This window comes from Mugil cephalus, chromosome 22 (genome assembly GCF_022458985.1).
Source record: "Mugil cephalus isolate CIBA_MC_2020 chromosome 22, CIBA_Mcephalus_1.1, whole genome shotgun sequence".
Lineage (NCBI taxonomy): Eukaryota > Metazoa > Chordata > Actinopteri > Mugiliformes > Mugilidae > Mugil > Mugil cephalus.
The window spans coordinates 9,062,042-9,089,779 of record NC_061791.1 but is presented as its reverse complement, the minus strand read 5'-3'; the positions used below and the strand labels follow the sequence as shown (position 1 = coordinate 9,089,779).

Below are 27,738 nucleotides of genomic sequence, written 5' to 3'. Positions count from 1 at the left end.
TCAAATAAAAGCATAATGGTTCAAATTGCTGCTGTTTTAGTAGCTCACCATACTGGAGTTTGCCTCCGTTTGCTGGTGTCAATTTATCCGGATAAACATCCGGTTTGACCTGCCAAAATAAATGTTTTTTTTTCTTTTTCAGCAGAAGTGTTATTTTTTGTTGATCTGGCTTCCAATTAGACGTGTAAATCAAGTGACTATTATCCTACTTTGATGTATTGTTTCATTCATGCCGCCGTTTTAAAGTTACAAGCAAGTTTGAAATATCACGATTTGATGTTTACAGACAGAGGATCAAAGGACTGCCGGTGAACTAATATTGTAAATATTAATTTCATTGTTAGAAATTTAAGTATGCTCCATGGTAATTAACTACAATTTATAACTGCCGAAAACATGATCCATAGTTTGCCCACAAGAAACAGAACAGAATAGAACCAGAGGCCATTTAAAACGAGTAAATAAAACAAACAAATAAATAAATAAAAATCCTACTGAGTATTAAAAGTCTATACTAATCTCACCGATCAATTACTAAGGCAAACATCAATTTCTCCCCCAACAAAATAAATAAATAAAGCAACAACAATATTTAACCAGCGAAAATTTTGGACTCTTCTCATTCAATTCAATGAGACGACGTGTCCAAACTTTTGACTGGCATTGTATAAACATATATTTTTTTTTTTAGGATATAACAATGCTGAAAGCTAGAGAAGCCCCAAAATGCTCTTAAAATAACATTTTGCGTGACTATCGGTGCGATAAAACGCGGATTTGGTTTTATTTTGACAGGAGGGGCCGTATTCCTCCGTACATCCGGGTGAACGGTGGGATGTTGATGCGACACTGCTGTGTGAAAGCACAGCCGTCGCCTTGACGAGTCATCGCTAGAGAGGAGCAACGCGGAGCACACGGATCCGCTTGCGTGATGGCTTGAAGACGCGTGAATAACTGCGGAGCACAGCGGATTTCTGGCACTACCGGAGCCCAGTGGAGCGAATCTGACGCGGACTGGATTTTGATATTGATTACGACGGAGCATCTCTGAGCCAGGCTGTTGCCTGTTGTGTTGCGGACCCGGACGCAGACAACACAGACACAGACAGAAAGTAGCACCGGAGCCGCCGCGACAACCAGCGAGCGAACTTGGCATCTCTCCCCCTGTGGGAGGTGTCTGTCTGTCGGCTTTGGGTCGCTGCGCGTTCCGGTCCTCGCGTCTCTGCTTGGACGCTTATTCAAAAGAAAAAAGGAAGAGGTTGCAGCTTATTTATGTTTTTGTAATTTGCTCATTTTTTTGCGTGTTTTTCGGCAACCAACTGTGGCTTTAATGTGACGCACCATACTGACATTTGCGCTGTGTGTCGGAGCACTGCAGAGGAGTTAAAGGCTTGTTAATCAAGTTTCTGCCTTCATATTTCTACTGTGCCGCTGCATCACACACAGATGTGAAAGGTAAGTGCTCGTTTTTCTTTTATCACGATGCTTTATCCAAATCGTGACTGGTTGCCGTCTTGTTTTTTTTCTGCCTGCAGGCAAAGTTAGCAGCTTAGCTTCGTTCTCATGAGTTCCTCAACAGGCAGCAGCGAACCCTTCACTGTACGGTCTGCTGCTCAGCTTTTGCAACAAAGATGACGGTTCAAGACGTCTATCATTGGGGTGCAAATTACGCTTTACCGCCTAATTCATCCGGGCACAAAATGCATCATTACTTATCATGCATCTTTAATTAGATCTCGTAAAGACTGTTTTATTTGCTCCTGCGCACATCACATTTTTTTTTCGTTAAGTTTTTATGGGCCAGTCTTAACTAATGCTGGCATGGTCTGGTGATGGGTTGATGTTGCTGACAGTAAATCTATCATATATATATATATATATACACATATATATATATATTAAACACACACAATCATGTTGATGCTTAATCTTAATACTAACCATCTACCGGGGCATCTAGCTGTTAAGAATAAGTTGCAACCTTCCATTTTTGTTTGTATGTATATTACACCGACACATAAAAAAGAAAAGTAACAGTGAAGAGGACATTTTTTAAAAAAATATTTATTTATAATAATAGATCTTAAATACATAAATCAATATTTATAGATTTTTGATGCGTTCATTTAGCCAGTTTGAGTGATGCAGTCTCTGTTAGAAAAGCAAATTTCAGGTGAACTCTAATAGAGCCTTGTGGGACACCAGTGATGTTATTAAAGTATAAATACCCATATTACTTGTTGCTCTAAGTATTTATTTTAGTTTAATCACCAATGTTTTCACACCTCACCTTAAATAACTTGGTATTATTTAATTAAAATTAAAATACATCACTGCTGATCATTCTATTGGCTGCACTTATGCCTTACAACACCAGCTAGCCGTTGAGAAATCACTGTCTTCTCATGTCATAATCCTACTGCAAAGGCATGTGTTACTCACCAGTGAGGATGTATGATTAATTCAACAGCAAGATGTGTCCATATGCACACTATCTGGTCTTGTTTCAGCCCTAATGCACAAATGGATCAGTCACTGAGTTAGCAGCTGTTCACTGTGATTGTTAGATTGGAGAGAGTGTTATTGTGAATTAGATAAACCACACTGAGCAATACACTTGAAGGAGAATAGCTGTCTCATACTTAAATCATCAGGCCGTCTCTTCAGTTGTTGTCATCTTAATCTGAGTCAAGCGAATGACCTCATTGATCACTGTGGAGCCATTTACTGCAGTGAACACCTGGAACCAGAGACATCTGTCAGAATAAATGGCTTCTTACCTCCAGGGCAACCAGGTGCCATTAAATGCAAAATACAGAATGTGGGACGCAACGTAATCAGTTATATTCATGCAAATTTTAAAACCTGTTCCTAGCATATCATTATATACATAGAATGGACCAACACACATCTCTTAACAGGACAGATTTTTATTTTAAAAAGGCGCAAACACACAGTCTGATTGTACCTGGTGGCCTTTGGCACACACCTGCTGTGATCTCCTCAGTTGTTTAATGTGATTTCTTTGAATGTTGAATACATAAAGTGTCCTTAACTTGAAATCTAAAAACAAATTCTGAACAATATCCTGATTCATATTGTGAGGATGCAGAGAAAATTAGATTTATCAGATTTGTGGTCATTGTAGTTGCTTTCATGTGAGGGGAGCACACGCCATACAGACTGATTGCTGTGTAAGGGGCTTGTAAATTTACTGAGACACTGTGCACACATACAGTGGCATGGTGCAATTTTGAATCCTCAGTTTTTTCAACTTCTCTACATGTTTCTGTGAATGGTAATATACTGTGAATGTTTTCTAACATCACACCCCACTCGAGCTGCTGCTGGTTAGTGCCAGCGCCTCTGTGATAACGGAGTATCTGTAGTCATCTGTTGGATGTTACATAAGACGACTTCAGCGAGCATATTTCTTACACTTTTGTAATTCAATATGCAGAGGAATATATTACACTCTGATATGCATTACGCCGCTGTGCAGCACTTCTGTCTGTGTTAATCTGAGTGCCCCCTTCACTCTCATGTTAATCTGCTGAATTGCCACAGAGTATCCTAACCTCGAGGTCAGGCTGTGGTCACTTTGAGCTAAATTTGGAACGTGGGGCAACACACTGCATTAACTACACTGGGGCAATTTGGAGGAATCGCTGGGGTGGGATGCAAATCTGTGTCTCTGTAACAAGCCTGAGTTGGAGATTAAGGGTTTTGCTGAACTCGACTGAACTCAGCAGTTTTTCTGATGAATTTTATTTTATCGGCCTATTTCAGCTTAGGGATCGATCTCTACAGTCTGAGAGATGACAGGTTTGCCATATGCAACTGTAGCTGTGACAGGTTCTGTCTGGTGTTCATTTCCTCCCTGACTTGTGTCAACTAAAGCTCTCAAATGTTTATGTGTATGTTTAACTTGGCTCATTTGGGTCATATATAGATTCAGTTATATATAGAAAGAAAACACACTTTCATCTCACAGTTTTCTGTTCTCTCTCTCTCTCTCCTTTTCTTTTTTTTTGTTTTATCTCCAGTGACAAGGATTTAAGCAGACCGAGCTGGGCCAGGCCAGGCTGGGCCAGGCCAGGCCTACCTAGCCGTCTGTCTGGCCTTACCAGACGGGCCAGCAACCTTTCCAGGAAATCCCTCCAGAAGAGGATTCCGCCTGGTCCTCCAGAGACCTAAAAACTCAATTTGTAACAAATTGGACTCCAATTTTATTTCGTCATATCAGCATTCGGGAACCCTCCAGACCTTCCATGTTGTCGTCGTGCCTCTCTGGTTGTTGGCAGCAGAATGGATTCGGGTGTTAATTTGACGGTTGTCACGTCGTTGCAGTGCTTGCACCCCTCCTCCTTTGACTGCCTTTCGTCCTTTCCTTCCCCAGTCTTAAAGCATAAGCCCCTTCCTCTCACCTGGGGCTTCCCAGAGCCCTGTACGGAAGGGCCTTTTAGGAACTGTAAGTTGTCTTGTTAAAAAAAAACAACTTGGCATTGGACGCAGAGCTAAAAAGTCCTTGCTTTAAAAAAAAGAAAAACTGCAAAACTCAACAAAGGTTGCTGCACTTAGTCGGTTTATTTTTTTTGGTCCAGTTTGGAGTTTTTCAGTCTAAAAAGGAGCCATAACCAGAGTTTACATTATAGGTTGGTCTAACTACTCACCAAGTCCAAATTTATACATACTTTTGTGTTCTGAGCCTTTTGGAAAAATGTCGGAAAGCAGCAGCGAAGCAGTGACATTCATTGCCCCGCTCACCCCAACTTCCTCTGCCTCACCCTGTCCATCACCCCAGACCCCCCACAAGAATGTGAACGGCTCTGCCAGTTCAGACACGCACGTCGTAGAGAAGCTCGGCGGACAGCCCGAGGTCCGGCGTCGGCGGCACACAATGGATAGAGACTCTAAGACGGCCGAGCACCGCTTCTTCCGCCGGAGTGTCATCTGTGACTCGAACGCCACAGCTTTGGACCTGCCCAGCAAAGCAGCCGTGCTGCTCACCTCCCCTCCAGACTGTGAATCGATTCCCAGCTTCTTGTCTCAGCAGCTGTCATGGCCCAGAACTGGGGAAAGGGATTCTGAAGATGAGGGCTCCTCGAGGGGTTCCTATTTGCAGAGCGCCTCCCTTCAACCTTTTCTTGGGCTCAGTGGAGCAGTTGTAGAAGGGAACGTTAAAAATAAAGAGACAGATTTTGGCGCAAGCACAGTTGCTGTTCCGGCTAGTAACGAAGATGGTGCAAGCGGCACATTGAAAGACCCCAGTCCGACAGTATTGGATGTTACAGACAAAGCCATAGGCAAACCGCCCGACGTCACGTTGCGTGCCAGAGGGCTCGAGGATCCGCAACAGGCGGCGAAAGATGGAAAGGTCATAGATCGCGTGAATGAGGGCGGCTCTCCGAGGGTACAAGGTAGTTCTCCGACCGAGGAGAAAGAAAGGGAGACGGAAGAGGAGAGGGGGTTGGCGAAAGCTCGGGCAGATCAGAGGGAAGTCGAGAAGCGAGAGCAAGAGGATATAGAGGAGGTCGAGACGAAAGCGGTGGGGACTTCGCCAGATGGACGCTTCTTGAAATTTGACATTGAGATCGGAAGAGGGTCTTTTAAGACTGTGTACAAGGGACTGGATACAGAGACGACGGTGGAAGTGGCTTGGTGCGAGCTACAGGTAGGTCCAGACTCTTAAACTCTCACCCCTTCTGTGACTGAACTCTGCTTCTTCCTGTGTGTGCTAAATCTTTCATCACCGTCACCATGTAGGTACTGTATTTTCCTTCACGTATGACCTACTTTTGCCTTAGGATTTTGAAGTTAGATGCACTGATATGTTTCGTGGGAACTTCCTGCACGCCCGAATATCGTTCTGTGTAAATGTTTCACAAAATGAGATCAGAGACTGATTGAGATTTAGATACTGGTGCTGAATACATCATGACTAAAGCCACATGCGTTTGATGTTTTGATTTTTGCAGCAGTTTAGACAAGAGCGTGACAGATCTAGGCGTGCCACAGTCCTGCTGACGGCCAGAAGTGTGCAACACTCTGCAAATGTTCGTTTCAGTCATTTCCCATCAACAGTGATGCAATTTAGTAACGTCCTGTTCTGGGATTCATCCTGGTTTACACGCATTTCTCTCACTTTTGACATGCTTTGGGTTGAATCGCGCCTTTTATCTTCAATCGCGTGTCTCTAGTTAAGGTTACTGTTCGGGGGTGAGGGTGTGAAACGAAGCTTGTGTTTCTTCATGAATGATAGATTCTATCTGTATGGCAGTCGCTGAAAAATACACAGCTTCTTGGACTGTCTCACTGCAGCATGAGCTGTCGCTCAGGGGATTGCTCTGCTCGAAAATAGTTGGCTGGCTGGTTATTAAAATTTCAGAACGTCGACACAGCAACTTGAAGCGGCTCCTTTGGCCAAATTTGTAGCTCTGAAATATGGACGGCGTTTGTGAGATGCAGAGGTTGCCGCGGTCTCGCCGGTATCCTTCCTGGTTGTCGAGACGCTGCATCAGTGAGTGAGGACGTATGGTGCAACCCTGCAGCTCAGGCGCTTTTTTTTCCCTCCTAATCACGGCTTTGTGTGTTCTCGAGGACACATTCTGAGAGTCTGGTATTAACGGTTGTGTTTTAAACGTGTGTGAACGGATGCTGCGGCACGTCGGATCACCACCACCACCAGTTGCATAAGTAGGTATTGAAAGAGGAAGAGGATGCCAGGTAGCTGGTGCCGAAACGTAAACTTATTTGGCTGTGGCGTCAATCAAACTCTGGGAAAGTTGGGTGAAGTTTTAGAACAGACGTGTTCCAAAGGTTAGAAAAGTTTGGTTATAATCTAGGGACTTCCTTTTTAAAATCCCCAGTCCTTGCAGAAAATGAAAGTGACGCTGTTGCGTCTTTCACCGAGCCGTGGCGGGCTGTCAGACTTGCAGATGGATGTGGTGAAGCAGTTGGGCATCTTTCAGCCGATGCAGAGAAAAACAAAAACGTCAGTGTGCAGTTGGACGGCCCTACAAGGAGTCAGAGAAATTTGTTGTAAACAAACTAAACTTCCACGTGCTCAGATAAACGCGTATGGCTACGTCACTTTTCTTTTATTCTATCACCCATTTGATTAACCTGGCAGGTTTTAGCCAGAGAATAATCAGTTCCCAATGGAGCTACTCCACACCAGTTCGGCCAAGTTGGGCCGGGAGGGAAGTTGGTCTGGCTTCACTTGGACTTAACTTAAGTTTCTCCCGCAGCCCGAAAAAGCTCAGCTCCCAATCAGCCTCTATTCTCCGTCTATGAATACCTAACCAGCAACAGAAAGGCTGCATCATGTACACGGTGGGAAACACGAGACGGGATGGCACATGGTTCACCACAGGATGCTGCCGTTTCATTACGGTGCTCTGATGCAACACTTTGCAGTTTTGGGTTTCAGGCTAACGGCGCGGCCGAGTGTGAGAAGCGAGGCGGACAGAAATTAAAGGACACGCAGAAAGTCTCCTAAGCCGTCCGCGCTTGTTGACAAGCAGGCGCAGAGACAGAGGTGCGTTCAGCGGCCCCGGAGATGTAGAATAACAGTCTCAGCCGGTCATATGACATCCAGGGAAGGTTTTAGCGGAGGAAGAAAACACGGGCTCACGTGGAACTGCTTGCCCTGATGAAACACTTAGTGCTGTGTTAGAGAATCAAGCGTACAAGATTCGGACTCTTTGTTTGTTATTCGGCAGAATGAAGGGAAATCTGAGGGAGAAGGCATGACATAGTTAGCCTTGTAAGTCATTCTTAATGAGCTAGGTTTGTTTGCCTTTCTGTTTCATTCTTGCACTTGTGCTATCTCAGGATCAAATGGGGGAATTACTTCGAATTTGGCTCAGATAATCCCTTTAACTTGGGGGCTGATTAGAATCTGGAGGTCAAAGGTCAAGATAAATGCAAAACGTTTACCTTCATTCGATTCCTTTCAAAGTGAACGTATATTATAAACGTAAAAGGTTGCAGCCGAGAGGATTGAGCTCCAGCTGCACCGTGTCACCAACTGTTTTTATGTGTTAAACGAGCACAACAAGCCTAATGAGACGAGACCGGCCAGTGAAATATTTGCTCTTCTGATCTGCACTTCACGTTTATGTTTACCCATGTGCGATTAACCCTGTGGCAGCTCGTGGTTGTTTTTCTGACATCTCCATCACGAGACGCTCCTCGAGTCTTCCTCAATCCCAGGAGCTAAAATCAGCTTTGCCTGATGCTCCGCGTCTAGGAAACGACAGTCTGTTTATCAGACAACAAACATCCAGCCTCTGGTGAACTTAATCTGTCACACATCCCTCTTTTTGCCCTCTCTCTGCCCCTGCCGCTTTTCGAACAGGGGAAACCCGGTGACTCTCGTCAGCGGGGACGCGTATAGAGGAAGTCCGCTTTATTTCGATCGAAGGCGGATTATTGGAACACTCCATTAAACATTACATACTGGGGACGTGTTATATAAGAGATTCGACGGCCTGTGGTGATGAGGCCTTACGCATGCAGAGACAAGTGCTTTTTTCTACGGGGCCTGCCTATAATCCGCTGTGTGTGTCAAAGATGACTGAGCAACTGCGGACATGTGGCAGAACGATGGGAGTAAAGTTACATGCACGCACGCACTGACAGACACACACACCTCAACCAATCACATTCCCTCACTGGGTGGGCATGGCAACTGGAGATCTGTGGGAGTCGGGATCATCTGGAACTTTTCTGCATGTGCAAATGGGTGTGTGTGTGGTGCGTTCCCTCCCACTTGATATGCATACATAAGCGGGGCTGCTGTGTGTCTGTTCCAGAGATGGATAGATTTGCGGGGGTGTTGCCTCTTCACATTCCAACGCATGTGACCCAAAACAAGTTAACTTCTTGCGTCTTGTAAAATCTCGAGACGGACTGAAACAAAACGGGGCAGGGGGAAGGAGGGAGGGAGGGAGAGCAATATGCGGGTCAGGCTTTGATGGAAAGATAGTGGAGAACAAGAAGAGGAATATCGCCCGGTAGCTTATCTGAAAGGTGGATGGCAGATGATGGATGGGGAAAGAAGAGGCGAATGCAGGTGTCTTGGAATGAAAGGAATCCTCGAGGACGGTTAAATCTTGAGTTACCTATCTAGAAATGGATTTAACTGCCTCAGTCTGGTGGCCTGACGATGACGAGTTGTCTGAGTTTCCGTAGCAGATTAAACGGCCGCGAGTCTTGTTTGTGTCTTTGTGAGCCAGTGGGTGAAAGACGAGAAGTAGGAAGGGAAATGAAAGAAGATATAAGAGGGCACAGCTTCAGGATGGGAGGAGGAGGGGTGAAGGCCAGAGTTCAGCCCATTGATACGTCAGCGATCGTTTCCCGATCGAGTCGGAATAAAACTTTCTAGTTTTGGGGGAGTTTCAGGAAATTGGAGCGCGCTACTCCAGGAGCGAGGGTAAAAGCTGGAGGGAGGCGGATGTGGGGAATAGAGAAAAGGGGGAACGTGGGGGGGAGGGAGATAAGAAAAGTGGGAGAGAAAAGACAAGGGATGTGAAAAGGGAGGATGAGGGAGAAAGGGGGAGAGGAGAAACGGAGAACGTAAAGAAAAGGGACCCCTATGTCTGTTTGTGTGTGTGTGACCTTAGGCTCCTAGCCCCATTGGCACTCAGAGACCTTGAAATTTCTCTCTCAACGGCAACACAAGGCGGATTAACCCCCTCCCCACACACATACACACACACACACGCACACACGCAGACACTTTTTGGGAAGCCGTCCTTCAATGATGGTTATTCAATCGGTGCCATTAGAGGGAAGCTGGCCTCTGAGCCCAGAAAGCTTTGTTAGGCTGCATTATCTCCACAATGTGGAATATTTGTTGAACATTGTCACATCGTGCGAATTTTCTATTACAAGTGTATTAAATTAACACGAGTATCATCGCAACGTTGAGGAGATAAATCGCATCCGGTAAGGCTAACAAATAGGTCTCACAGCGTCCAATTTTAGCATCGCAAAACATTGTCGCCGGCGATGACCCAGTTTAACCTGGTGCTGGCCTGGAATCTTTCCCCGTGTCTGAAAGAGGACGAAAGGAGGCAAAGCGAAGATCACATTGAAGTCAAGGAGGCACGAGAATTAGGTAGCGCTGGCTGAAAGGAGAGGATAAGGAGATGTTTGCCAAGATTGTTTATCAGGCATAATTGCCCCAAAGGTGCTTTTTCGCTGAACAACGGATTCTCTGTCGCGCAGATATTTATCTTCGGTAAATTGCAAGCTTTTTGCATTACCGAGCCATTAGCTTGGGCGCTAGCGCTCATAGACACTGTCGCTAGCTCATCTGTTTATCTGGACCTTCAAATGGAAGTCGTTAGCATTAGAGGTAGTCTACACAATTTTATTTTTTATTTTTTACTTGGTAATATTGCTAGTTACATGTTAGCTTCAAGGAGTCCCCAAAGCTAACGACGTAGCAAGCTAAATGCTATGTAACTTCAGGTTGGAAATGCTAAGGCCCAACAAAAGGATGGGAATTTCCTTCAGGCATATGATAAAATTAAATAATATAATGTTTCTTCCCTTTAATAAAATTAAATCATATGCTTTTTCTTCTCTGAACATTGCCAGCCATGTTTCTTTTCACCACGTGCGGTCAACATCTTTATCAGCTCAGCGTCTGCTTATTTAATACAGCGTTTAGATTTTCAATGGTAGTGGTGCTATCAACTGCTGATGATAAGTAGAGAACATGAATCTGAAAAACTGGGTAAAACTACTTTACTGAAAGATAAATATCCTCACATTACTGCGGGGCAGCAGTGCTGAGGTGTAACGGTTAGATTTTCCAGAGGTTCAGATTTCCCTGACAAAACAGTCAGCGGTGTCAATCCCTCTGCAGCGACTGGTTCTCTCCGCCTGCTGACTGATCCCGAAGCAGCTGTGAAGCACATGTTGGACACTCTTTAACAGCTAATCGAATTACTTTACTTTTCTGCCAAATAAGATAATGCGCATTTAACGTTTAATGCATGCAATGTCTGCACAGTAAATAAACCAATCAGCCACAACATTAGAGCCACTGACGGGAGAAGTATATAACATTGACCATCATGTGACAATGCAATGTTTTGCTGGGACACTTTTGACCTGGTATTCATGTGCGGGAACACCTACATGCACCTATGCCAGACACTTGAGTCAAGTCACAAGTAAAAGGTGTTGACCTGGCCTCTAAATTCTCCAGATCCCAAACTGATCAAGTGTCTGTGGGATGCACTGGAAGAAGAGAGGCCCCTCCCCTTGACCCAGAGGACCCAGAGGTCCCCCACTAACAGGGGAGACCGACGCAACATTAGGAAGGTGCTCTGAACGTTATGCCTGATCGGTATAAGTTCACGTGGGGTTTCGCGGTGCGTGCAGAGGGAGTGAAGCTCGTGCACGTGCTGCTTTCAGAGCTTGTTGACTTATTTATTCGGCTCAGCTTCGCTGCAGATGAGCTCAACTGTTTAATTATAAAAACAAACACACAAAAAAAAAAATGCGCGGAAGCGGAAACTTGCAGGGTTTTCCGTGTTTTAATGAGATGGATTTGAAGTACTTCCCAAAAAGAGTATTTGAGCAACGGTTGTTGGTTGGTAAATGGTAGGTGTATACATCAGTTATTGTTCTCTTATAAATTGCGCTGTAAACCAGGTGACTGTTATGTGTCAGTTTAAGAATCTGGCTGTAGACACGGCCAAACGAGTTTGACTCCTCGCTCGTAAACACGCGGCGCGGTGCATAAGAACACGCAGCAGCCACACAGCCCAGCCAGCTGGATTCATAAATGATAAAACAGGAAAAATGCTCCGGCCCGAGGTGCTCAGCTCCTGACGTCGGCCCCGACAACAAGTGGGCGCAGAGGAAATCTTGTTCCTCTTGTTTTGTCTTTGTCCGCGAGTCGCGCTCGCCCTCGAGCCTCGCTCCTCTCTGTCATATGTCAGTGACCAGCTGTGCGGCCCCCCCCCCAGCGGAAAGGAGACGGGAGAAGCGGACACTTCCTCATGTGTAAACCATGTGCGATTCCGTCCGCTCACATTGCCTTCCGTTTTTAATGCTGGTGTGGACGCCAGATCCCCGTCCCCGGCTCCCGGTCCCGTCCTGATGTTGAACACAAAGGTCAGGCCATCCTGCCTCCAAGAATTTCATTAGTGTCGATTTCTTTCGCGAAGTGTCACATGGCCCGGGTCATGCCGCCTTATTATCGGGGAGTTAAAGAGTAATAGAGTCTGTGTGCGGAGTCACTCAAAGCCAGCGCCGACCTTCCACCCATGCATCGCACACGCGCGTAAATCTCCCTTGATAGCTTTAAAGCCTCGCGTATGCACGCTAACAGTAACGCGCGCGTGCGCTCACACACACAGTGGAAAGAATACTGACCTTTTTCCCGCCCACCGTGTGTTTATTTGGAACAAGTGTATTCTCGGAGCCGGGGCCTTTTGAGTGTGCGCGTCTGTAATTGTGAGTTCGACGAAATGCTGAAGTGCTTTGGCACCTTCTTCTAAATAGAGTCGTCCAAGTGAAAAGGGCTGAGAGGGAGATGAAAGATGCTTTAGAAAGCTGCTGCGGGTAGTTTGTCTCCGGTTACGTCACGCTGAATCTAACGGACTGTGTTCGAGAGTGTGTGTGTGTTTTTAAATGTGCTTTATAACGACGAGAGCTCGGTTTAATTAGAAACAGGGTGCGCGTTGACTCATGGGGAGCCTGTGGGTGCTCACAGTTGATGCTGGGATTGTGTGAGCGTGTATCGCGGGGTGAGCCGGGGACAGTGAATGCATCGGGCAGATGTTAAATGCCTCTCACAGTGAGACATGGTTTTTCTTTTCTCTCCTTTCTTTTTTTCCGCCCCCCCTTAGCTTCGCTCTTTACGATCAGATTCACCCCTCCCTGATTTTATCTTCATCTATCCCTGCTCCACTCATTATTTTCCTTTCTTGTTTTTCCTCCCCAACTAACCCCAACTTGTGTCTGACATCAGTCTTTCCCTCCCTTAAATATTTCACATTATAGGTTAAAGGGAAGAGTAAGTTTTTGCCTGGTGCTGCCTCCTCTTTCACCACTGCTGACTCATTCTTTCCATCATGTATCCCCCCCCCCCCCCCCCCCCCCCCCCTCCTCTCTCTCATGTAGTAGATACTAATTTGAGAGACAGATCTTTACAGGAACACCACACATGTGCATCATCGGCGTATAGAAATACTTACATTCGGGCACATCTACAGTGTGATCTGCTTTGTCCTGCAGCAGCCCTGAATCTCCACCGTAATGTGAGCATTTTAGCTGCAACCTAGATTCAGTACACTCACAAGTGCCAGACTAAATCCAAGTGCATACCTGATTAGCGAAAAGAGGGTTATGGTTTTCCCTTCCACCACCCCCAACCCCCCCCCCCCCCCTTTTTTTCATGTATTTTAGCCAGAAGCTGCAAAACAATACTGACCTTGTGAGAATAATCACTTCCATTGAAATGCAGAGCCACGGTTGGTTGGCTGACAGCTGCAGATCAGAGGCAGGAGATTGGGTCACGTTGTTTTGTGGCTGAAATGACAAATCTCGGATGAGATGGACGGCCACATTGGATAAAGAAATTAAAACCTGAGATGCTGCGTTATACGCCAAAGCACTGGGAATACGGAGAGTCAGCGAGGACGGGATGCTTTAAATTCTTGGCTTTAATTGGCATAAAGTGTCTCTGGTGGAGAGTGAACCGTTTAAATGTAGTTTTGTGCGTAACCACTGAAAACATTTTTCACATTACTTAAACTGAATTAAATCGTAGGCAGAGCAAAGTGAATGAAAAAAAAAAGGAAGTGAGGATGTGATTAGAAGTGTGCTAAGCCCGGCTCAGACTGCAGGAGTTTTGGATCCATTTATCCCTGAATTCGCCCCTTTCGAGAAATCCAGCCTGGACCTTGCTCCACACCGAGGTTCGGCGGAGATTATCTGGTAATGTGAGGGTTTTATGGATCTGAGATTAAATAACTCGTTGTGGACGCGTTGGACCTGCGCTGATTAATATCAAATATATCTGATTTTAAATCCGGGTGATTACATCACTTCTTACACAATAACCAATGAGAGAAACAAGATGACAAAAGCTCAGAGCAGCTGATGGTTGTAGAGAATGATAAACCTTCTAGTGCATAGGGTTTCCTCAGGGGGTCCCCAACCCCTAGGGGATCTGTGGGGGTACTGCAGGTGGGGTCGCAAAATCTTAAGTTGATCAGACATTTTTATACAAATTATTTTTCCCCCACAATTTTCCGGCACAGCCCCCCTACTTTTATACATGTTTGAAATTAAAAAAATTTAGTGTATTATTTGAATAGCTTTACCTCCAGAGACCTGGTGTTTGAGGTTCGCAGCAGCTTATTCTGCTTCATTTAGACCTGTTGTCCTCATAAGAAGACACTTTTGTCTGCCATGTACTGGTGGCGAAGGGTCGAGAACTTGTTTATTCATTCTCATAATCTGTTCTATTTTGATATGACATGAAAACTTAAGAAATTCCCAAGTACTTGTTTGAGGACGTTGGAATTGCATCTTTCCCAGTTAGTTTTCTATTTTGGCACAAAATGGTGACTTCAATTGTAAAATACAGTGAAATAATATTTTTTATACTTCTTGGGTCATACTAATCCCAAATACCTGAAGATCTTAATCTTATTTTAAAGAAATTAAGATGTATTCCAAACAAATGCTTGTGTCCCAGGATATTAATACTGAATGCAAAATGTTAATAATAATGTATATTTATAAACAGCACTAGGTTGAGTTTAATATAGAACACATATAGTAGGTAGGGAGTCCCTACTTACTCTCTCCATCAATTTGGGGTAATTGACCTGAAAAACTTGAAGACCCCTGTTCTAGTGCGCTAGGCTAATGTTAGCTAGCGTGCTACTGTCGGTGGCAGATCTTGAAGCTGATGGTTTACATCTCGACTCCAGGTCTATCAGGAGAGTAAACACCAAATATTAACCGCCTCCCCTCCCGACATTAAAAGCTTAAAGTGCATTCTTCTTCTTTCGCTCCGATTGGCTGTTCGTAAACCGAGCTTTTAGGTGCACCGGAATGCGGAACGGTGGATTTACAGTAAGCCGCTACACCACAGTCTCCGTTTTGTTTACATCCGTTTCCGCATGGAATCACGTGAGCCGATGCGTTCGACGGCCTCTTGATCTGGCACGATAAGCTAAATAACATCCTGCAGCGTGCGATGTGCTATTATTTTCAGATCCTGTAGCGCCTGCACACGTGGCAGAGAAGAATGTCCGTGAAGTCTCCACTTAAGTGCGTGACGAGGCTCGATTTGAAAGTCCGGTGAATTTCCTCCGGTAGACTGAACCCAGCTTGAGGTGAATACAGATACAAGTGCTTGAATTAAGTGGCATCTCTGCTCCGGGTTGGGGTGATTCATGAATGAACGGAAAGAGTAAAACATTTAGATTTAATATCCAGGTGTCGCACACCAAGATGTTTTTGGGAAACGGTAATAAGAGTAGGTGGAAGTGACTGGATTTAACCTGTCCACTGTATTATATCTAAACCCCTAGCGCTGTATTATCTGGAAAAAAGCTGATAGACGTCATTTGACCTGGCTTCCAGACCTGGTTAAGCTCAGGTTTTGTAAACGTCCGTTACGGAATTTGATTGAAAGGCTAAAGCAGTTTAAACAGATGTAACTGACTCCTGAATATCTGCTGCGAGACGACAGCAGATCAGCCTGCAGGCTCGAGCGCTTGTTCAATAGACCTGTGCGCCTCTTAGGATAGGTGACTGTGTGAGTGTGTTTGTATGTGTGGTGTGACCTCAGTCCAAAATAGATTTTTAAACTGCCTCTCGTCTGCATCAGCGTAAAGTGACCTGGGCTGCACATCTAGACTGCTCGCTCTACAACAGTGTGTGTGTGTGATCCTATCCATGTGTGGCTTTTCTTTATATTTGTGTTTAGTCTGCTTTTGTCTATACCCTGACTCTGCACAGGCAGTTCTGCTGTGTGTGTGTCTAGAGTATAAACACACATGGAAGTGAGCTCCTGTTTCTGTCTTTGTGTTCACCTCTTATTTTGTGTGTGTGTGTGTTTGAAGAGGGGGCAGCTCCCTGGTTTCATTGTATCCCTCCCAGATTCCCCACATACCAATGATAAGATGTCATTCCTTGGTTAAATGGGGTGCGGGGGGTGTGCATTAAAGTGTGACCCCCGCCCCCTTATATTAAGTGTGTGCGCCTGCGTGTGAGCGCTTATCTGTAAGTGTGTGTGTTGCAACGTCCCACAATCCCGAATCTCTATGGATTTACATTTCACGCCTGTTAACTGATAATGGTGTTCAGATTTGTGCGCCTAATGCTGTGTGTTTTGTGCTACATTACCAATCAACCCAACATTATAATGTTGTAAATGTTAAAAATATGTTTTAGAATCGTTAATTGTAAGTTTTAGAGTTGATATGATTAGAATCAGAGAGTTACTTTATTAATCCCAGGGGGGAAATTACTTTTTGGTACAGCTGCTCCTACTCAGAGTGTACCAGTGTTCAGAGCAAAGAGCAATATAAGCAATTGTAGTAAGAAAACGCACATCAATGTAAAAAAATATAAATAGAAACATGTGTGCAAGTGTATAAAGACCAGAAACACTCGGATCCGACACACACGGGACACCCCAAGGTGACGGCCGTCTGTTTGCCGGCGTCGGACAGTTGCTTAGCATCTGCACTCCTAATTTTGGCCGCGTGTCCTGCTGACACCAGTCGTCTGTCAGCGGGTTGATCCACTGATTTGGCACGGCGGATCGGTGTTTGGAGTGTGTCGGTCAAAGAGATCTCTCCGATTGGCTCGGTTAGTCGTTGAAGTGACAAAAGTAAATGAAATAAAGATGATCTGCTAGAATGAAGAAACTGTATGATGGAGAGGCTAACTTTGTACAGCCCTTTGTAGCGCTTCTTATGGCTGTTATATACTCCACGAGAAGTGAAAAATTAGTTCTTCCTTCCAGGGCTGCAGGAAACAAGAAAAAAAGTTGTGTCCTGGTTATTTATACTTCACGAGAAACTCAAGTCAGATCATGCTGTTCATTCACCATGCACCCACACACAATGTGCCGGCATCTACCCAGGAGAGATTAGCAGTCACACCTAGCATCTGCTAGCATTTTCGTTTTTTTCCGCATTAACCACACCCACTTCCAAAAGTTCTGCCTGGTTGATGTGTCCGGAATAATCTGTGAGAACAAAATGACTTAATTTTGTTCTGGCTGCCTCAGGTGCAAGAAGAAACTTCTTACTTCTTCTTCTTCTATGTAACAGTCTTTTGCTTCTTAGCCTCCCAGCTAATAGTAGCTATTTCATTTTCTCTTTCTGAATACAGTCTACTGCCACCTGCTGGTTTGAAGAGTTGTTGCCTTTCACAAGAGTACCGAAACGTACGTGGTAGATTGTCGTTTTGTGGTGTGTTCAAGTGCAACTTGACGAGCTGATGTGTCCTTAGCTTCAAAGAAGTAGGCGGGCTGATTCAAATTCTTCTCGTTTGTCTTTTGTTTACTGTAGATCAGTCCGTACTGGCAGTCGATGTAAAACAAGTTGACAGGTTGGTTTTGGGTTTAACGAGTTCATTTGCTTCTGGAAATAGAACCGAAGAGCGACGAGACAAAAAGAACAAAGTGCCACATTAATGTACACTCTCTGTGTCCGTCGTCTTGCTTTTTTTTCTCTCTCCCTTCCCCTGTCACTCTCTCTCATTTTGTGCGTCTCACTGTCTCCAGCATCCTCTCTCTCTCTTTCTCTCTCAGCCTCTCTGACCTCCATGACCTTAACCAAAGCCTGTGGGGAAAAGAAGTGAGAGAGAGGGAGAGACATAGACGCAGAGAGAAGAGATGGGATTTTTCCCTCTCGTTTCTTTTTTTCTTCTGTCTGTTCTATAAATAGCAGCAGAGCACCACAGTGTCATCTTCTGAGCCATAACTAGAGCACAGTGTGTAGGGACTGTGTGTGGCTAATAGTGTCAAAGTGGATGTATGTGGGCGTCGGAGCCTGTTGGATTTGTGTTTGACGGGTCTACTTTCTACACTTAGAAGTGAATTTTGGAAAAATTTGATGGGTATCTGAGGACACATTACTCACTCAAAAAGTCTGTTTCTATAAAAAATAACGTGTTTAGTCTTAGTACAACTATTGAATGTCCTTATAATTTAGACAAAAGGCTGTTGAAACAAGTTTAAAGTTTACTTCTGTTTGATCACCCTTTCAGTTTTTCTGTAGATTTCAGTCCACTGCAGCCTATTGGTCAGATGGAACCATAGTCACTAGCCTGAAAGGAGAAATGTGTGCAGATGGAGTGAATTAGCATGCCTTTGTCCTTATACACCCATGGCTAAAGTGGTCTTGAGCAAGGTACTTGGGCTTTATTTGAAGAAACCTCACACTTGGCAAACATGGGGTTTTTCGATAACACTGTAGGAGCCTAACCTACGAATTCAGTGGTCAAAACTAGCTAGAGAACGTGGTCGTGGATGTGAGACCAAACACAAGGTTATAGAATAACTAATTCATGTCCTGATTTGCTATCAAACAGACACTAATTGGGTCTACGGATGGTCTACGTTAGGTCATAGATAATTTTGCTTTTGAAGTATATTCAGGGCTTCACAGGACGGATTCCGCATTGAGTCTTTCACGCTATGTCAAGAAAGACACATCGCTGACGCTACAAGCACATGCTATTGACAGTGTTGCTTGCTGATGTTACAGTAAATAAAAAAGGACTTCCGCTATTGACAGAAGGGTTCCCATTAATGCCACAAGTTCAAATTGTTGCAAAGTTTTCCTCTTAATAGTCACTTCCATGGTCTGCCTGTTAAGATATGATATAGTCAGCTTAACACAATGCTGAGTTAGTGGGAGTTGTATAAAAACACACACACACACACGCTCAAAACGTCAGATATTGTGGTCAGTGAGGCCGGAAGTTCAACCCGCCAGATTAGGAGTCAATCCCTCATAAGCCACAGTTGCATGATGTAATCACCACAGAGGAAGATCACATGGATGGTGTGCAGCACTTGATGCCATTGAAACCGAATGGGAAAACCCCTCTGCTCTTTTAAAGCCTTTGGTTGGGTGCAAGGATGAACAGCTGCCCAGTTTGCAACTGTCATGTGCCACAAATCACTTTAGTCATGGCACTGGGAGGCAGTGCAGTTTGACAGAAATGGTTTTCAGTATTACATTTTGCTTTTGAAGCCCTGCATGCTGTGGAACCACTGAAAACCTTAAATCTTTATGTTAAGAACATTTGAGTTTATGTGCCATTTTTAATCCCTAGAGCATGTGGAGTGGAGGAAATGTATGTTTTACGGTCTATCCAGAGTTGTGGTTAATAACTCACATGGTTTAAGGCTGACGTCACCAAATTTATGATATGATTTTGGACTCGGGAAGTTTTTCTCCCAATTTATCAGAGAAATTAGTTTCTGTGATGAGATAAGATGGATCATGGGACTATCGCTTGTTGGTCTTGTTTCGGAATCAAGAGGTCAGATGTTGGGTCCTTGCGGGACACCATGTCCTGTTGACCTTTTAAGGTAAATTCCCTTCTTTTCAAAGTTGGTCTCATATTTCGGGCCAAACTCTAAACTGTGGTGGCTTTGGAAAATGGTTTCTTGAATTGGCTTTGACAGCTCGGGCCTCACATTACGCATGCAGGTTGGTGAAGTAAACTCACAGCAGAACATCCAAACCTTCTCTGGAAATTAGAGCACTGATGTACCAGAGGTAGTCATTGGTCACAAATAACTGAATAACTTTGCTTTGTATTTATTTACAAATTAGAAAATAATCTCTTTGCATCTGTGTTCATTTGTTCAACCACAATCAACCCGTCCCATTTTAGGCAACTATTCGTACGGCATCGTCTGAGAGATGCAGCTCATAGACTGACGCTCAATCAACATTTTCCTGTTTGAACGAGTTGTTGTTGAAAAACTTTCACACTTCGATTTGGTTTAACTGTAATAAATCATGATAAGGCAAAAGCACTGAATGTAAAGAATTAAAGGCAAACTTTCAAATGTTTTATTGCACAGCGCAGTGTGGCTCCGGTCCATAGAAGAAATCGATTTCGATTTCGCTGCAATTGGTATCGGACAATATGCGGGTGCGTTCGCCCAAAACATATATATTCTTTTTACCCCTGCAAGATTTACAGACAGGCGCAACTACAGGCAGCCCAGTGCTGCTGAAGACACTGTGGACCGTGCAGCCCATATATTGCCCCTCCCCCACGAGCAGAGTATGTGCAGCTGAAAGCTGTAAAATGCTTGTACTCATGGGCGTGTTGAGCACCTGTCGACATGCCTTTTTTTTTTTTTTTTTTTTTTAAACGGTTACCAAACAAAGATCTATTTGCTTTTTTTTTCAGCACCAACACATTACAGTCATTAGCAACAGTCCTAACTTTTACTGTTGTTGTAAAGTAGGAGATTTTTGTTTTTTTCTCTCTCTGGCAAGCTAATAGTGCAAGTTGTCAATCCGTCACAGTAAATGTTTATGTTTTTGGTTGAATTGCAACTTGTAACATTTGTTACCATTGTGTCATTTGTATCATGTAAATAGAGGGAGAAAAAGTATCGGCTCCAGATATTGGCTCAGAAAAATCAGCAGCACGTATCGCCCGTCGGCCAATGCGGAAAAAAAAAATGGTGTCGGTATCGGCCCTAAAAAAAAAATACATATCGGTGGATCTCTAACATGTAATAGTTGGAAAACCGCTGGTTTAAATGATACAATGAATGATTAAATTCTTCACGTCGTTTCACTTTTAATGACTCCCTTTAGCTGCCAAGGTTGATGCTTTTCATATTGTGCGTGCTGTGGTTCAATTTACAATGGAGCCATTGTTAATGTTATTAGTAACACCTGTGTTTACCCTATCATGATCAGCAATGTGCAGCGTAGTGAAAATGGCCTGTCATCCATTCCTTCCTCTGACAATTACAGAGTGATTAAGACCAGGTGTGGAGCACCACTTAGGAAAACCGGCAAGGAAAACCCCAACATCTAGTATTTCTCTCGCTCCAGCTTGTTTGTTTTTGACTGTATGAGCGTGACCGACTGACTGACGTGAAATGGGAGTTTTGATCGTTCTGCCGCCTCAGTGTGTTCACGAGAAGAGTACATGCGAATGCAGAACCTTCTGTGGCGTTCACAGCCTCATGCATGGAAATTTTCCACAAGGTCCAAGTCCAAGAGCTGTGATGTGTTTGCTGATGTTTTTTTTTTTTTTGGCGGAAGTGAATGTTAATGCAGTATAATGTAATATTATAGTCATATAGACTTTTCCTTACAAGTCCAGCAGCTTCACCCTTTCACCGTGCCTTTGCATTTCCTACTTTACTTTTGTGTACACGACTTCCCACATAACCACAGGCTCCCGAGTTCCATTTTAAGGCTACGCACTGTAAGTGGTCCCTTGGGCTGCAGACACAGCTGGGAAATCTCGTAGCACTTTTCTGATAGTTTCCCATTGAACTTGGCCGGTGTGAGCTCACGATTCATTTTCTAAGACCGAGGTGCAATTAGCATTTAACGCAGTGGATGCGCGAGAAGGCGCCCGGGCCCACCCGTCTTTCCTGCTCACGTGCGGAAACGCACGCACACGCGCGGCCCGTAACAAAGCAGGGTTGACGGAGAGGTCAGGTCTGTTTGTTTACTGTTGTCCTTCCTTTGTGTTGGTAAATGCGCGTGGGTTGTGTTGCGCCGTCCATTCATTGTGTTACGGGCGATAAACAGATCACCGCTGTCACCCTGCTGTTGACTCGGGCTCCGCCGTGATGAGGATGGGGCGCACAGGCGACGCAAAATGTAAAAGAAAGAAAGACGAGAGGGGAAAAAAGACGAGGAAGATTTGCTTTGTTTGTTTATGGGCGGGACTGGAGTTTTTTTTTTTTTTTAATAGGGTTAGTGCGTCTCCTTGGGTTTATCTAAAAGCCTGTGTCCATTCTCGCTGCATCAATATTTCAAATCCTTCTTCCTCTAGTGCTGAGTGTGCATGTGTGGTCTCATGTGTGCAGCCTAATGTAGCCGGCTAATGTAGTTACATGTAGCAGCGCCGGGGCTAAAATGTGCACGCATGTCTGATTGTGATACATTAAAGGCGCTGCTGCGGTGCCGTGCATCCAGAGGTGTTCTTAAATTTAATCTCCCGGCCGCTTTTTGGGATTTAGCAGAGACAAATATAAACACAAAGAAAAACGTCAGTCGCAGAACGCTGCGAAGTCTCGATGAACGCGTCGCGGGGAGATAAAAAGCTGCACCCAGGAGAGAGCTGAAGGCAGAGAAGGAGAGGGGCAGAAAGGGAGCGAGACGACTCGGAGAGAGGCTGGGAGGGCTGATGACAAACAAACCGGAATGAGAGTGAGATATTTGCGGAGATAAATGGAGACAGACAGACAGGGAAACAGAGGGGGGAGATAAAAAAAAAAAAGAGAGAGATGCAGACAAAGTCGGCGAGGGAGGTGAGTGAGGGTGACACAGACGGGGAGGGTGAGACGGAGAGTTAATGGGCAGCTTTAGAAGGTAATGGACTGTAGATCCCCTGTGGTCCCGCGGCGGTCCCAGTCAACCTGTGTACTTTAGGCATTGTCTGCTTGATTGTATATTCCACATCCAGATGAGGGCCTTCGCACAAGAGCGCAGAGCACAGCTACCCACGCTGTGGTTTAGCTCCTACTTGGAGAGGAACTGCATAACATGTTAAGTTAAATCTGTTGGTTAGTTTAGTTCCAGGATAAGGAAAAACTAAGCATGTGAAACGACAGTTACACCTCTACTTCCTATTGATGATGCTTCACTGAGCCTTTCTTCTTTCTGTGTGTTTAATGTGAGGCTGGCCATGCATACATGCATAGCCATGTTGCGCTTGTTTGCAGAAGAACAGGTTAGGGTATTTATGCATGTGTACAGCCTCTGCTCTGCGATATCACCTCCCGGATATTAAATCTACACCTGATCGTAGTCTGTGGAGGTGAGCTTTCATATTTGTGGCGCCATCGAAAGGCGACGGAACGAGAGGCGACGCACTCGGCGCTGCTTGTTGCAGTCGCATTTGGCACCGAAACCAAACCACAGCCTACAGCACTTCCGCGAGCTGTGGTTGCTGCTAGTGCGCGCTGACACTTTTTTTTTCGCGGTGCTATTTCGGTACGTTAAGAGACATATTTCAGACATTGAGGTCAGCCGACAGCCAAATCCTCACCTGTGAGGAGTCACCTACAAAGTTTTGGAGCGTTTCACAATTTCCTTTCAACGGATAGGGCGACGTAGGCCTGTTATAGTTGGCCTGTTTTCTCGGCCCGGCGTCCTCGCCGGGAGGCTGCGTTGACATGGAGTCGCTGTCCCAGTTTACGACAGGATTTTTGAACCATCCTGTTTTCATGTTTGCATATGTGGACACCGTATCCTGATTTTAGAAATCCGTAATTAAAGAATTAAGCATCGCATTTAAGGAAATTGGTCTTCCAACACGTACGGGGGCAACGTGTCCGGTCACAGCAGAAATCACTGGAAAAATATCACTACATGGCCCAATCCGTGGGACAGGGTTGTTGTTTAATAGTGCTACAGCCACTGTAAACTTCCACAATTTCAACAGCCACTGTCATGTTAATTAAAGGTTAGGCCAACATTGACTGGAATGTCATAATTAAATTGGCGGCTAGTCTTGTAAACATCACAGGCGCCTGCACAAACAGCAGTAACCCGTAACCGGGATACTAGAATTTATCATGTATATGTGGTGACGTGATAATTTATATATATATATATATATATATATATATATATATATAGTCCCAAATATGATAAAAATTTGGATACGCCTCATAACTGATGTCAAACAGTCAGTGGCATTTGTTAATGGGGTAAATACTGAACATGCTCTTATTTTCTTAGCAGCTCTTTGCTTGGGAGTGTTGAGGGATTGTTTTGACTGAATGGTTGACATCTTTCTTTGTATTTTTCTTATTGCTTATGAACTTAAAAACCAAGCCTATAAAGATAATTTGGTGTTTTCTTCTGCGGGATTATGCTTGCAACAGAGCGTGTCTTTCTTTTCGGAGTAAGATATTTGCTTAAAAGGCTTAATACTGCACCAGTCTGTGCGTTCCAGCACATTTTGTGTAGGATTTAACTCTAAACTCTTGCTTTTTGTTGAAACGGCAAGTCTGCTCTGACTGCAGTGTCCTTAATTAGCCCAAACATTAGCTCAGTTTCAGCTCACTGGAGACTTCTCATACCATCTGGTCTAAAGCTCTGCGCTGACGCTATGACACACGTGTGCTATGCGTACATGCTAATACATCCGCATCCCTTTCACTGCCGTGGAAAGAAGTCGTGCACGTGGACGCATCAGCCACCGGGTTTATCTTTCCGTCTTTGTAGATTACTGAGAAATTCACCTGCGAAAGTTTGGTCAAACATTGAGCAACGGCCAAATGTTTGCTAGCGAGTGAGCGCGGAGCAGTTCACCATGGGAATGGCTGTCACCCCTTGCGAACCGCATGACAGTCAACCCTTCCATCACCCTGCCTCAACACGTCCGGGATCATTTTAAAATGTTGTAACCCTTTCTGGTTTGAGCTTTTCTCGATTAGTTCCCCACGTATGTCGGATTTATGTTTGTTTCTCTTTCATCTCCCGATTTAGGAAACTATTCATTGCCTCATTATCTTTTGTCCTGTCAAAACAGGTCCTACCAGCACATGAATAAATATGAATATGAATAAACGGCATGCACGCATGCACACACCTGCTTTTGTTAAGGGGGGGTTTGGCAAACTGTAGCTGGGTTTGTTTGCCAACCGTGAAGTGTGTGGCACATTAGACGACGGACGGAGCGCTTTCATGTGGCATGAATGGGTGTGTGAAAATGTTTTCCTAACCTATGATCGTAATCGCGGTCTCGTATGATCCCATAGGATTTGTAACCGGGCGACCATATGCAAGAGCAACTGTCGCTTTAGTTTAAAGGCACGTGCGCAGAGCGATGCGGCCACATGAGACCACGTTGGTGAGTTTTTTTAGCGAGGCGTAGCAATGATGGGTAAAAAAAATACAATAAACTGTCGAAGCCGAAAGCGATTTTTCTGTGTGAATGGAACTTGTAGTAAAAAAGTCTCCATTGTGTTTTCTGACTGGAAGTAGTGAATCATATCTGCACCGATTTACCACTCGTTGCTGCTACCGTCCACGCAACATTTTGTGCACCATTATTCTTCTTACAAAATAAGTTAAGCCACCGGGATGTGTTGTGCATCCAGTAAGATTGGTTCTAATTGTGCCACGACCAATTAAACTTTTTCTTTTGTTCATGTGGTGCAGGAAAGTCTCCTAAACTTACCAGTTTAACCTGAGTTTTTAATTTAAAAATTAATTTTATATATAGGGCTGCGTAAATATGGATGGTTCCACCAAGTTAAGCAATTGATATGAGTAAATTTTGGATGTCATGCTGGGTGTTTTAATTTGTCGCCCTTCCCAATCTAGATCAAGATCCCAATCTTTAGGATTTGAAAAGATGAATAAGAAATTGTTTCATTTATTCAGACAGGTTGACTCTTGACTAATGGAAACTAAACTTTGCGTGTTCCCATGTCCCGCGCTGGCAGTCTGCCTTTTCCCACACACCGAGCCCTGAGTCAGGTACATACACCTGTCTGAGGGAGGAATTGTGTGCATTTCTCAGGAGGCTTTGAAATCTCCTGCATCTTCTTGCGCTTCTCCTGCTCCCTCCCCAGTATTTGTTCCTTTCATTTACTTTAGCCTTCGTCATTCCATTCATCCTCCTGACGACCACGGTTTGACCCTGCCGCTTTCTCAGTCTGGTGCGCAGTCGTTCGTCCGTATCTCTTGTTCTTTCCATCCGGCTTCTCCCTCTCGGCCAGCCCGTCTCCACATTAACCGATTCTATCTCCGCACACACCTCCTCCCTTACAGTATTTATCCCCCTTTAACTGCTCGCCGCTCTCCTTTTTTGTCCGTTTTCCCCCCTCTTTTTCCAGCTGTCAGCCCTCAGTGTTATGCTGTTTGTCTCCGAACTTGTCTTGCTATCCATTTTCTCCCCCCCTCCCGTCTTTCTGTCTCTCCATCTATAAATAGCAGTCTCGTGGGCTGAAGGTGTTAGCGGCAGCAACAGCAGCAGCAGCAGCAGCAGCAGCAACAGCAGCAGCAGCGGCGGCACATGATTCATATTTTCAGCTCTGCCTTTTTATTTACCTTCACCCAGTGTCCTCCAATCTCTTCTCTTCTCTTCTCTTCTCTTCTCTTCTCTTCTCTTCTCTTCTCTTCTCTTCTCTTCTCTTCTCTTCTCTTCTCTTCTCTTCTCTTCTCTTCTCTTCTCTTCTCACGTGAAGGCATATTCAAATTACTTTCACCCCAGTAAACTCAGTGTGTGTCTGAGTGTCCTCCCTCAATGGAGGCCGTGAACAGTCATGGCTTCCCATTCATCACAGAGTCTCCCCCCCCTTTAAACTCCCACGTAACCTCCGGGCTGCACTCGCACAGCTCCTCGGTGGTCAGACGCGGAAGTAACTTGTTTTATAGGGAAGCCGGATTCATGAATGTGAATCACGTCTAAGTGAGTCAGCCGCCGCAAATTTTACGGGGATAGAGAGTTCTGTGAGCTATGTTTTACAGCTCTGTGAAGTTTCTCCTCCGCTTCATTGAGAAAAATGGAGGAGTTACGCAGCAGAACAGTGGCATCAGTTGCAGGAAGGGTGGCTCGATAAACCAGAAGATGTCTCGGAGAGCCGTTCTGTGACCAAAACACAGCTAAACTCCTCAAACCTGTTAAGACAAATGTTTCCCCCATACTGAATTGATCAGCCTGTGAAATGACGTGAGCAAAGGGAGAGGGAGTGCCGTGAGATTAACCTTGAAATGACTGATTGCCGTGTGATAATATGTCACAATTGAAGAAGTTTACTTCGCAGTTAGCTTTGGCCTGCCACCAACCATTATCTCAGTTTTAATTCAACAGTTCAATTCAGTCATGCAGCTTTAAAGCCACTGATTTAAGTCCCAACGAATTGACTTAACGTATTTTTACCTCTCCTTCCAAAAAGCTGGGTTTGCTCTGATTGGTCGGTGCCGGTGGCCTGACACGGCATCGCTCGCACATGTTCGAATCGGCAGCGCCGCCGGTGGAGGGGCCTGAGAAGGGTTGAAAATTCAAGTAAAACGTTTACTCGGACACAAAATTAACAAATCCACTCCCCTAAGTGCTGCGTGAGTCATCAACCATTTTCAAGCATTTTCCAGCAAATTACAAACTATTAAATACCATTAAGAATACCCAAAAACTACTTTTTTTTGTCAGCGTTGGACCAGTTGACATTTAGTGCAAGGACTATCACACTGAATTTAATGTGATGTGTGCAATGGGACTTTTAAGTCCTTTATTCGTCATTTAATCAGTAGACGTCAATGGCGAAAAACGACATATGTGTGATTGATTTTAACTTTGTGTATTCGGTCTATTTTGGATTTTTTTTTTTTTTTGCACGTTGAATTTGGCTGTTGATTCGTGCTTGTTTGCTTTTCTCGTAATTGCAGCTTTTAAAGCGACTGCAAACACCAGAGCATGAACACACTCATTGACTCCCATTAAACTTAGCGTTTGCATTTGCATAAATATACCTATATGCGGTTAAATGCATGCACA

At 44.6% G+C, this 27,738-nt stretch overlaps 1 protein-coding gene across 11 annotated transcripts in view; it reads left to right on the top strand.

The window, feature by feature from the left end:
• Positions 1 to 858: 858 nt before the first annotated feature.
• wnk1b (WNK lysine deficient protein kinase 1b) overlaps positions 859 to 27,738 on the top strand; it is a 94,187-nt gene continuing 67,307 nt past the window's right edge. For 10 of the 11 annotated variants that reach the window (XM_047574623.1, XM_047574615.1, XM_047574621.1 and 7 more), the window contains exons 1-2: positions 859 to 1,455; positions 4,047 to 5,674. In XM_047574623.1, the coding sequence (XP_047430579.1) occupies positions 4,721 to 5,674 (954 nt within the window). In that variant the 5' untranslated portion in view covers positions 859 to 1,455; positions 4,047 to 4,720. The remainder of the gene's footprint in view (positions 1,456 to 4,046; positions 5,675 to 27,738) is intronic. The other variant, XM_047574624.1, reaches the window with a different exon arrangement.